Raw genomic sequence first — 12,208 nt, forward strand, 5'->3', positions numbered from 1 at the left:
GGGCGACGAGAAGCTGCCATGAGGTCAGAGGTCACAAATCTGCCACTCAATCACTTAATCATGCTGCATTGCTTCTGGTCCAGCTCAGTGCTGCCCCCAGCTTGTGGTAAGACGCGGTATTACACCAGCGCCTTGCCAAACACAAAAGCGAGTGATCACTTAAAAAACGAAATAATAATAATAATATTAGGGGCTCACCGTATGTAAAAATGGTGGACGTATCTCATAAAAGGGATTTTGTCTCATTATCAACCTTGAGTGTGATAAATGCAAAGTCTTGACTGCGACTGTGTGGAGATGTTTGCCGCTGTGCAACACATTCGTGTCACAAGCTCTTCTATTTACAGCTGCTGCAGATGTGTGCAATCCTCACAGTCAGCAAAAAGTGCGGCGGCGGCGGCGGCGGTGGCCGCGGCGGTGGCGGTGCATTCCCGTGAGGAAGTGTGCAGTGCGGCCAAACGCTTTGATTGAAATGTGCAGTTGGAGAACGTGACAGGAAGTGTCCTTAAAGGAGTTGGCTTGATAGAATTTGTGTTTTAGGACTTGATCGGCATGACCCCCCCCCCCCCCCCCCCGACCCCCAAACATTCCATTCTTTGCAGTTTAACCTCACCCCGATGTCTTTAGGATAAGAGCTTCAAAGTTGGGAGCAATAGCACAAAATTGGTGGGAGGCGTTCAAGGACCTCTGGAAAATTAGCAATCATGGTTGCTTCCGACCAAAATGGCTGACGTCGCGTATCTTTTTGGGCATGACTTTTTGCGTAGGTGATAAACATGCTTACCAATTTTCATGTTAGGTCAAACTGCTTTCAAGGGGCAGAATTTTCAAAAACGGTTAAGAATCCCCAAATGTCTTTTTTGAGACAAAATGGCGGCTTTCCTGAGAATTGTTAGTTTCTTGAGACTTTTGGTCGACTCATTAGAGATTAGAGATGGTGAATTTTCAACAACATCAAAAACGTCCATTGAAAGCGCCCTGAAATCCGTCCTGATTTCACGCAACCCCCCAAAAAGTAACTGAAAAATATTTGATATTTTTTGAGACTGAAGAACATTTTTTTTTACTATTTGTAAACATTAAGCACAAAAACTATATGAATTGAAGAACCTAAAAGAATACAAATACCAGGAGAAAATGTCAAAAAATATTGTTAACAATATACTAGGAGAAATTTAAAAATATTTAGAGGGAAATTAAATGGGAAATAAATAAAAAAAAAACATTTAAATAGATGGAAATAAGATTACAAAAAATACAGAAACATTACAAAATGAATCTAATTGAAAAACGTGGCCGAGCGGGTACCAAAGGTTCTGTCCGACACAAATACCAGCTAGATTTTGGGCAACCTTTTTTGGGGGGGTTCATTTGGCGTTTTTAGGGTGTCGACTGCATGCTTTGCAACCTTCGCGAAATGGTGACGTTGTCTCGCTGCATCGCCTGCTGCTCATTCAGCATCCTTTTGTCTCGTGCGCGTTTCACTTCCACCGCGGGGAGACGCGGGGGGGGGGGGGGGGCACCAAAGTCCGTACAAGCTCCCTACCTCCCTTTTTTCCTTCCTTCCCTCTCTCTCCTCCCCCCCACATTTGTGCCGGCAACCCACATGCAAAAGTGGGGGTGAGGAGGAGAGGGAGGGAGGGAGGGAGGGGCGTGGGCCTGCTGCTGCTGGAGGAGGAGGCGGACTAGTGGGAGCGGGTTCCAGCCAGCCCAGCAGTCGCTCGGCGTGCCTCACTCGGCTCCGGTGCGGATGCTGGAACGGCAACAAGAGCCATTCAAGGAACAAAAAGCCAACACATTTGGCGAGAGGAAGCGGACGCGCGCGCTCTCACCTGGCACGCGCGCGCGCGCACACACGCACACGCACGGGCAGCGACGACTCTTACGGAATTGGCCTATTTTCTCCCCCCATGTGGATTTTGTGAATGCGTTCTTTTCCTGCATCGCGATCGGCTTGACGTCGGGATCGGGGACACCCAGCCGGAGGCGCGCGCGTGCACGTCACTACAATCAATGTAAGTAACACGCGCGCGCACGACATGCATGCACACGCACGTCCACACGCGCTCAAATGATGTGCCAGGTTAGCACAATGCACACTTTGCATGTGCCGGCAGCAGACCAGAGGCTGCGTGCTAATGTGAATTTTTTTTTGGGGGGGGGGGGGGGCGTCACGGCAATGGGGTGATGCCAATAAAAAGGTTCCGTTTTGGTTGCCCTTGGCTTTTACGCAGGACCTGGAAAAGGTCCAATGGGTTACAAGTCCGAAAAATACTTTGATATTGGACTTCCTTTTGACCAACTGATAAATGCTCTTTAAGGACAAATGACGGACACAAATATTGCGACTCCAAGAAGAAATGGGAAATAAAAAGACATGTCCAAAAGTATTGGAACGACTACAGGAATGAATGCAAAGCATGGACCAGATGAACAAAAGTATCGGGACACCTAAGTGGGAAAAGTAAGCAGGCAAATTGAAGGAAGTGGGAAGCAATCATAACAAAAGTATTGAGACGGCGCCGGGAAGTGGAAAAAAGTAGATGGACACACGTCATAGTACACGACCACAACAAGTGGGGAAAAAAAAGTGAGATGAGTAAAAGTATTGGGACACCGTGGGAAAGTATGGAGACGAAAGTATCTGGAACTTTCCAGGAAGTGACAAACAATGGCATGATGTGGCCAAAAGTATTGGGACACCTACAAAATCTGGACACTTTGTGAAGAAAAGTGTGAGGATGTTTGTTATGTGTGAAGTAAAAAAAAAAAAAATCTTCCACAGCGCTCGCACCCCAGCACACCTTTTACGCACCTTCCTTTGCACACGTGCGAGGGGCCACAGTTTCTTCGTGTGTCCTGATGAAAAGGAATTCAAATGCCATCGATCCGATGTGCGCCTTTGAGGGGCGTGGCTCAGCGAGTGACGCCAGGGCGGGAATCTGATTGGCTGGTTCGTCTGCGTGTGAGCGTCTGGATGTGAGCTGTGGCCTACAGCGGCTCTTTCATCGCCGCCGGCGTCCCCGTTGTCGCTGAAATTTGATTTGTGCGGCGCCACCTGCTGCACAAAACGCTCCTTGACAGCTTTAGCCGCTTTTAATAATGATGAGCAACTGATTTAAAGACGGCGCGCGAGTGTTGGTGCGTGCGGCGCTTATCAGGAAAAGTCAACATGAGCTGTTTGTGCACAGCCTCGTCTTTGTGTGTGTGCGTGTGTAAGCCCTCCGTTGGTTTTATTTCTGGCGCAATCGCTTTGATTGTGTTTGCTTTTGCTGGGACTGCAAAGAGTCAAACGATAAAATCACATTTTAAACATTTGGTGATGATTTCTTTTAGTCAAATTGAGAATCCTGCTGAAATGCCGGAAAAGTTGCCAGCCTTTTGCAAATGTTTTCAGCAATTAGGCTGCGTTCTTTCACATATTTGGAAAAAGTCATTTCCAAATTCTCTTTCCAGGGTCTTGAAGTCCAAACCAAGACCGCAAGTCAGCACGTTCGACGCTCGCATTCTTACGACATCGCTCGCATTGTGTCCTGGTTTGTGTTTTTTCCGTCATTGTCTTTCTTGGGCCTGGGAAATCCTCCTTGGACAAAAGTCGGAAAAGTGACTCAGCGCATGTGCACACGCGCGCACGCACGCACGCACGCACGCACGCACGCACACACGCACAATATCGTCCATCTTTGTCAACAACGGCCGGCAATTTGCCTCGTACGCCGTTGAGGATTCTCGTCCGGGTCGTCTGGCCTCGCCTTTGGCGGCCAATCGATGAGAATTCCCTCAGGGGCGGCGCATTTGATTAGCGTCGCCCCTGAGGGAGGGGAGGGGGGGGTTGTACCGTTGCCATGGCAGCTGCCGCTCGTCGCCGCGGTCGACAACGGACTCAACGGAGTCGCCGTTTGTCGCGCCGGCGGAGAAAAGCAGAAATGTGTCTCTGAGGGACATTAAGTTTCAACATTAAAAGAAGTGCTACAAATTGATTGAAAATATAGAGAAATACTTTTATAAATGATACAAATACGTTAATCATGATTAATCGCATGACTTTAATTGTTAATTCATGATTAAAGGCAAATTCTGTTCTAAATGTACAATAAAATCTACAATCAAATCAATGTTCAACTAATAGAAATATGGCTGCATCTTTTAGTCATTAATAAATACGGCAATTTCGTAATAATTCATAAAATTGAGTTCAAATTAAAAAGATGTACTGTACTGTAAAAAAACAAAACAAGAGTGATACAGATTTGCGTTGCAGTCATTTTTCTGCCACTAGATGGCATCATAGCATTTTTAAGACATTGTTGAGATCTCATTTTTCTTTTCATATTAAGAGCTATCTCACCTTGAACACGAAGTAACTTCTTTAAAATTGTAAACTACAACTTGAACCCGTCTCCACAAATATTTGCATGATTGCGACATTTTTGACGCCGACGTTTCTGCTGCAACTTGAATCCCGCCAGTACGAGAGAAGATCATTAATTGCGCGTAAAGAAAAGAAAAGAAAAGAAAAGAGTGTCCTTAAAGGAACTTTAAATGAATTGAAAATGAAGGCACAATTTTTGACCACCCGAGTTCAAATGTAGACTTTTACAAGCTAGAAACATCCCAAATAAATTGCGACATGACTGCAGCACGTACGTAAGTAGAAAAACAAGCGATGAGCGCTCTCGGCTCGCATGTCGCCTCATGCCTTTTTCATGAAGGCTCAACTTGCGGCCGCCATCCGTCCAATAAAAAGGAGGCGGGCCAGGAGTGGACGCAGTAACACGATTTCCAGACGGCGAGCGGCAAGATGGCAGCGACCATTTTCAAAGACACGCAAGATGACAGGCGGGACGACGTCTTTGTTCCGTCGGTCACCAGGGATGGCCGAGTACTGATATTGGCCTGATGCCAGCTTTATTTGGGGGTATCGAGTACTTGAAGAGGCTGCCGATACCGGTCGCCGATACCGATGCATGCGTGGCTGACAGAAGGTGACTCGAGTGAATTGCATCCATGTCAAACCTCTCAAATGCTCATTAAGATGTGAGTGATTGTTACTTTTTTTTTTTCTGCCGGCACGCTGTCGAATCCCTTCTTGTCTGTCATCGTCCATCGCCGACCGGTCGGTCGACCGGTCGGTCGACCGGTCGCGCTAATGCTTTCTGCAGAAGCAGCCGCGCTTCCTTTCGGCCAAACCAAACAAGTGGAAAAAATGAAAATGAAAATTCATCAGGCTGCTTCTCGGCTGTCAACGTACGAAGAACAAAAACAACAATGGCAACATTCCGAACAATGCGCCACTCGGAGGCTTCAGGCAAGCGGAAAAAAGTCGAGTCGTGTCGGCGGCCTCCAGATGTGGCGAGCGGAACGGAGGGGCCGCCGTCCCCGGGCCGTCGTTCCCGGGCCGCCGTCCCCGGGCCCCCCGCCGCGTCCCGGGGGGCCCATAGACCGATTATTAATGGGGCCTCCTCAGGGGGCTGCTAAATCTAGCACATGTGGTCACGGTCAGAGGGAAGTCCAGCGCTGGTGTTGCCTAGTAAATCACCCTTTCTATTTGCTCGCAATATATCTCAAGTTTTATGTCAAAAAAAAAATTTGAGCTCAATAAGAAAAGTGAGAGAGCAAGTCAAAGAAAGGGATTCTGCAAAAATCAGCCAACAAGTATTTCTTTTTGTTTGGGAAAACAAAAAACGTCCTGCCACATGATTCCAACGTTGAGTTCTTCTTGTGCGGTTGGAGGTTCAAATATAGAGTGAAGGAAGTCAATGATACTGCAAATAACAATACTGACAAATTCAAGCCTCCCACTAACATGTTGTATTCTAAAAGTATTTATTCATTATTATAAGTGATTACAATGTGATGTAGTGCTTGGCTTTAGCCCCTCATGCTAGCTAGCTAAATCGCTGCGTAGCAGGTAAACGAGCACCATGGGAGCTAGCTAGCTAGCTAGCACCTGGGGCTAAAGCCAAACCGTGGCAGGGTTTTAACTTTCTGGACCTGGATTTGCCACCGCGAGTAGCGCACTTGTTAGCATTAGCAAGTCAGACTGGAGTAGATCATAACGATGTTTTTACACATTTATAAATTGAAGCCGAAATCATAGTCAATCATATTATGTTGAATCGAAATTCGGTTCTGAATCGAAATTCGATTCTGAATCGAATCGCAGACCAACAAATTGGAACCGAATCGAACTGTGAGACAGTCAAAGATTCTCAGCCCTACCAAACATGTCACCGCATGATTCCAACATTGAATTGTTTTTGTGACATTGGCTTTCCAAACATTAGCCCAAAAACGTTGAGGATATCGAAAATAACACCCAAGAAGTTCTTCATATTGTCATTTTTCGTGTGTTGTTCATATTTTTAACAGCATTGTCAAAACCTTGAGGTGTCTTTCTAAAGTTACAAAAGACTGAAAAGTCAGTTTCGTCAATCTTTTTTTATTTTTATATTGGGATGCTAACCCTGAGCTAGCTGTTAGCTCGTTAGACTGCGCGGCAGATGTGCAGGACATTCCTGCCGTTCAGCATCCACATTTTATTTGCGCCGCGGGAGCTGTTGCTCGACACCTTTGGCCGACTGTCGGCTAACGCTAGCTCGGGGGGGTTTCCGTCATGGCGGGATGTTTTGATTGGAAGGATTTCCCGCCGATTGCCGCCGACCCGTGACCGCGTGTAGCGTGACAGCATGTGTCCGTCTGTCAAGCCTTTCTATTTATGTAGCGCTGTAGCGTGAGGACGGAGGCTACGCGTGCCCCGTCGTCTCCCTACGGACGCTCTTTGATCACCCGACAAATATCCCGTCTTCGTAAATCGTCAACTTGAAAGAGAAATATTTCACTTCTGAGCCCGTGTTTCAATTTCGCATTCTGTTAAAAGTCGAGTCCAGTTCAGAGCCGATCACTGGAATCCTATAGACCGGCTATGGACTGGTCGCCAACGGTTTTTAATCATTTGTCCTTCATTGCCAAAATGTATTGCTTTGATGCAGCTTCTTACATGAAGAGGTGGCTTAAAGCAGTGGCAGTTATTAAAAAAACGGCCAGCAGGTGGCAGCAGAGCAAAAGAGATCCACCAGGGCCACGTGGCAACAAGCCCTTTTTGCCAGTGTTTTCAATAGATTTGTGAATAATGATGAAACTTCGCTACATTCTAATGCTAATTGCTGCAAAATGGAAACAAATACAAATGTCCTTTTTTTCCTGATAAAAGAAGAGACTCGAATCTTTCTTTTGGTAGCTTCCATGTTTTGATAGCAATAGAACACAATATTGTGTGGGCCGTGCAAAAGCAAGTCAAAATCCAGTCAAACAGCCAGGAGCGAAGGGGGTTGCTTCAGTCAAAATGGCTACCAGTCAAGAGTTCATCAGCAGGTGCATCACAGCCAAATGGGTTGTTGACGTTTCTGATTCGTCTTTGTGTCCAGGTGTAGCTGAGTCATGTCTTTGAGAAGCGAAGGGTCGCGACGGCGGCCCCGCGGCCCGTCTTTCCGCTCTCTTCTTTGGCGACCGCTCATCTGCTTACTTGTCCTGCTGCGGTCCCCCGCCGCCGTCTTAGGGGCGCTGGAGCTGCAGCTGGACGAGGAGCAGCCGGCGGGCACCATCGTCGGGGACATCAGCGCCGGCTTGCCGCCCGGCGAGTCCGCTAGCCTCTACTTCATCTCGGACCACGAGGGGACGGGCGTGGGCAGCGACTTAAACATTGACGAGACCACCGGGATCATCACCACGGCCCGCCGCCTGGACCGCGAGCAGAGAGACCACTACAGTTTCATCGCCGTCACCATGACCGGCGTGACCGTCCAGGTGGCCATCACCCTCAACGACATCAACGACCACGCGCCGCAGTTCCCCAAAAGCAAAGCTCATCTCAAGATCCCCGAGCACACCGCCGTGGGGACTCGGTTCTCCCTGGATCCGGCCGGCGACGCTGACAAGGACCAGTTCACTACGCAAGGGTATTCGATCCGGGAGGGAAACGTAGGTCAGGTGTTCCGTTTGGAGACCAAGAGGGCGGCTAATAAGGCGCTGTATCTGGACCTGGTTGTCAGCGGACTCCTGGACCGGGAGAAACGTTCAACCTACACCCTGGTCCTAGAGGCCTTTGACGGGGGCTCGCCCAAGAGGGCGGGCTCCATGACTCTGGAGGTAGCTGTGACAGACGTCAACGACCATGCGCCGGTCTTCAACCAGAGCCGATACCACGCCATCATTTCAGAGAGTCTCCCTCAAGGAAGCAGCATCCTACAGGTCAGTTAACTTGTGTAAAAATGGGTCAGACTCAAGTCACCTCTGGTTCAGTTGTTTGATTTATGAGAGTTGTTTTTTTTTTTTTGCAGGTCTTCGCCGCAGACCAGGATGAGGGGGACAACGGACTGGTCCTCTACGAGATCAACCGGCGGCAAAGCGATCCTGAGCGCTACTTCGTCATAGACCTCAAGTCTGGAGTCATCACGCTCAACAGACCGCTGGACTACGAGCTCAAGAGAGTGCACGAGCTGGTGGTCCAGGCCAGGGACAACGCCAGCCACCCCGAGGTAAAACACCAGTTTCAGTCTACAAACCGGTCGCGAGACACCTGCAGTAGAGACAAACATTAGCGTGGTGGCCGGTTGGGGCAAACAATGGCAAACAAAATTGGAACCCTGCAAGCCAGACTCCAAGAGTTCAGGTTTTTTTCCTGAAGATATTCTAGTAAATGTTGCTTACGGTTCTTTCCCAGGTGACCAACGCTTTTGTGACCATCCATGTGCGCGACTACAATGACAACCAGCCCACCATGACCATCATCTTCCTAAGCGAGGACGGCTCCCCGAGAATCTCGGAGGGCGCCCAGCCGGGTCAGTATGTGGCCCGCATCTCTGTCACCGACCCGGACTACGGCGAGTACGCCAACGTCAACGTATCGTTGGAGGGCGGCGACGGCAAGTTTGCGCTCACCACCAAGGACAGTATTATCTACCTGATCTACGTGGACCAGGTTCTGGACCGAGAGGAGCGCGACTCCTACGACCTGCGGGTGATGGCGACCGATTCGGGTACGCCCCCGCTCAGGGCCGAGTCCTCGTTCACCATCCGCGTGACGGATGTCAACGACAACCCGCCTCTGTTTGACCAGCGGGCCTACAGACAGACCATCCCCGAGGTGGTCTACCCGGGATCTTTTGTCCTTCAAGTCACCGCCCGGGACAAGGACCAGGGTCCCAACGGAGAAATCCGCTACAGTCTCCTGAAGCTCAAGAACTCCCACTCGGACTGGTTTTGGGTGGACCCGGTGACGGGGATCATCACCACGGCCACCGCCCTGGATTTCGAGTCGGAGCCGTCGCCCAGCGTGACGGTGGTGGCGACGGACGGCGGCCGACCGCCGCTCTCGTCCACGGCTCGCGTGGACGTGGTTCTGCAGGACGCCAATGACAACGCGCCCGTTTTCTCCAGGAGCTTCTACAACGCCAGCATCGAGGAGAACAGCCAAGCCGGGACTTGCTTCCTCCAGGTAAGGCTTCCGTGATCCGGCTCTCTCGCACGCGCTCAAAGGTCGTGCTCAAAGGTCGTGCTCAAAGGTCGTGCTCCTGGTTTCTAGTTCTGGTGATCCTGCTTGTGATGACGTAGAACTGGTTTGAAATCGTTTTCGATTTTTCAAACCCCACATAAGAATTAGTCGGTAGCAAACGGGATTTGTTGATTTCCGGGTGCTTGTTTGGTAGCTCGGACTGGTAGAAATTCCGATTTGGGTGATTCGAGTCTTGGGTTTTTGGATTGTTAGTAGCGCTGACTAAATTGGACCTTTACTACCAATTGCAACACCAAAGTCAAATCTGGACTCTAAAATGACTTTTCTTTTAAGTTCCTGTGTTTTCTTTTTGTTTGAGATGTTTTTTTTTTCTGGAATTTTGATTTGATAGAAAATGTCCGATCACCCGTTTCAAAAAATCTTGAAAAATAATAATAATGAAATATTATTAGTGTATGAATAAAAGACTTTCTTCTTACTCTTCGGGTTAAGGTTCAAAACGTTTTGGGGGATTTTTTCTCTCTGTCTTTTTTTTTTTTTAATCTTTTGTCCTCTGAAAAAAGATATTTTGCCTCTAAAATGTATTTCGTTTTCTTGAAATCTTTGACTGACTTTGAGTGCGCGTCCGCTGGGCTTCCCTGCAGGTGCTCTGGCAAGAGCTCAGTCAGCCTTTAGTGCGCTTTTTTTTTCTTTTTTTATTGCCAGCCAACGAATCCAGTTGACCCCCCTGAACCCCCCCCCCCCACACACACACACCCCCCCGATGTGGAGGGACTCATTAGCTGTAAAGTCACTGAAAAGTCTTGCCAGTGTTGCTGCTGTTGACAGAAAGAAAGGAAGGAAGCGGCCATTTTTCTCTCGCCAAATCCGCACCAGCAGCCGAGCTCGGCGCCGCCACCTTTCGGTTTCCTTCAAGTGATTCCCAGGCGGGCCAAGCAATGTGTGTGCGTGTAAGCTTGTGACATCCTGAGAAGGTCGTGAGAATGGCGAGCAAGGAGCAATTTTGCTGCTTAAGAGCGTTTCCTCGTTGCGCTAAAAGCGAAGCGCGCGGAGCCGAAGCGGACGCCGCGGTGGCCGCCGAGCGTCTTCTGCCGGCAGCCACGTTTTGCCAGCAAACCACACGCTTTTTTTCCTTCAGGATGGCTTTGAAAACGTCTACTTGCCGGTCGGTCAGTCAGGAAGGAGTCAAGCATTCACTCCGATACCGATACCTGGTATCGGTACTCACAAAATCGTGAAAACTAATTCTTGCCTGAAAAAAAATGCTCAGAAAAAAAGTGCAAGCAGAAGATAATAATTCTGAATTTGATTTGACTGTTTGAGAGGCCGAGCGAGCAACAGCTGCTCTTTGGATGTGACGGGAATCCCGATCGGGTTTCACCACAGAATTGCCTCACAGCTGCCGACGCCTTGAAAGCTCACGCAATTACAATCAGGCTGCTCGGGGGGGGGGGGGGGGGGGGGGCGCGCACTTTCGATAACACTTTCGATAACACTTGCAAAACAATACAACACAAGACAGCAATGCTAGAATACTTTTTTTTTTAACTTAAAAAACAAAAACTTTTCTCTTAAGATTTGAAAGATGTTTTCTTTCCACTCCAAAAAGATTTTTTATTCTCGTGACATTTGGACCTTTTTCTTGTCAGTCACATTTTTTTTTCTCTTTTTTTGTTTTCCCGAATAATTGTCTGGTTGAGTCACGTGACATCTTCCTTCCCGCCTCCCGAATATGCCGCGCGTCGTGATTGTCCCGCCCGGGATGCCAAAGCACACAAACCCGGTCCCGATCGTGAGGTCACAAATATGGCAGCAAGAAAAGAAAAAAGGTTGGACGGTCTCTCGCACTCTCGCTGGTCTTGTAAAGTTGCGGCGACGTCAGCCAAGTCAAAAGTCACCGCAACTTTTGGAAGGGGACGTTTGGAGCCGACCTCCGTTTTCCGACAAAAGAGGCCGAACTGGAAGCCCGCCTTCGTCCAAACCCGGATTTGGATTCTTAAAGGGACGGCAACGAGAAAAGTCCACTTTTTGGAGCTTTGATCCGCGTTCAAATGCTAATTCCTCGCCAACATCACCAAAGTGGTGTTTTACTTCCGCATTAGAAAAAAATATACCTATTTTTTTTTTTTTTTAAATGTCGTGGCCATGTTGTCAAAGGCAAGATTGAATCATTGAATGCCTAAAGTTAACCGTAAAATCCCTTTCAAAGCCTCATTTGAAACCCAAACATTCCTATAATAGCACAACTCGTGTTTGAAATTGGCTTGAGATGCGATTTTGAATTTATGACCTTGACTCGAATCCTCAGCCGTGCCTTGAAAGCCAAATCCGAAGAATGCTTTCAAAACCGTATGTTGACGCTGCCAGCCAAAATCTTGTTTGAAAGCCTCATCTGGGCATAAAACATCAATTTGAAACCCTAAACCTTCGCCAACCTTCACTCGATCACCTTAATTATTGCATAGCTCTCGTATTCATTTGCAACGGCGGGGTGTCCCTAATAAAGTGTCCGTTGGTCTCCGTTTAAACGTTTCGCCAACAGTCGTTACGAACGTTATCCGGGGAAAAAAAATGTGTCGGTAGGAATTATCGATGGCGTTGCGCACACGCACGCAGGAATTCCCTCAATCCCGATTCCCTAAAAAAACGAGAGACGTGTCAGCGAACGCAACACAAAAGGATGACGGTCGCCAT

At 48.4% G+C, this 12,208-nt stretch overlaps 1 protein-coding gene across 2 annotated transcripts in view; it reads left to right on the forward strand.

Moving 5' to 3' along the window:
* The first annotated feature begins 1,679 nt into the window (after positions 1–1,679).
* dchs1b (dachsous cadherin-related 1b) overlaps positions 1,680–12,208 on the forward strand; it is a 40,316-nt gene continuing 29,787 nt past the window's right edge. Inside the window, exons 1-4 of one of the 2 annotated variants that reach the window (XM_077546298.1) lie at positions 1,680–2,015; positions 7,559–8,250; positions 8,340–8,537; positions 8,723–9,496. In XM_077546298.1, coding sequence (XP_077402424.1) covers positions 1,751–2,015; positions 7,559–8,250; positions 8,340–8,537; positions 8,723–9,496 — 1,929 coding nt within the window. In that variant the 5' untranslated portion in view covers positions 1,680–1,750. Of the gene's footprint in view, positions 2,016–7,427; positions 8,251–8,339; positions 8,538–8,722; positions 9,497–12,208 lie in introns of both variants that reach the window. The other variant, XM_077546299.1, reaches the window with a different exon arrangement.

This window comes from Vanacampus margaritifer, chromosome 16, assembly GCF_051991255.1.
Source record: "Vanacampus margaritifer isolate UIUO_Vmar chromosome 16, RoL_Vmar_1.0, whole genome shotgun sequence".
NCBI lineage: Eukaryota > Metazoa > Chordata > Actinopteri > Syngnathiformes > Syngnathidae > Vanacampus > Vanacampus margaritifer.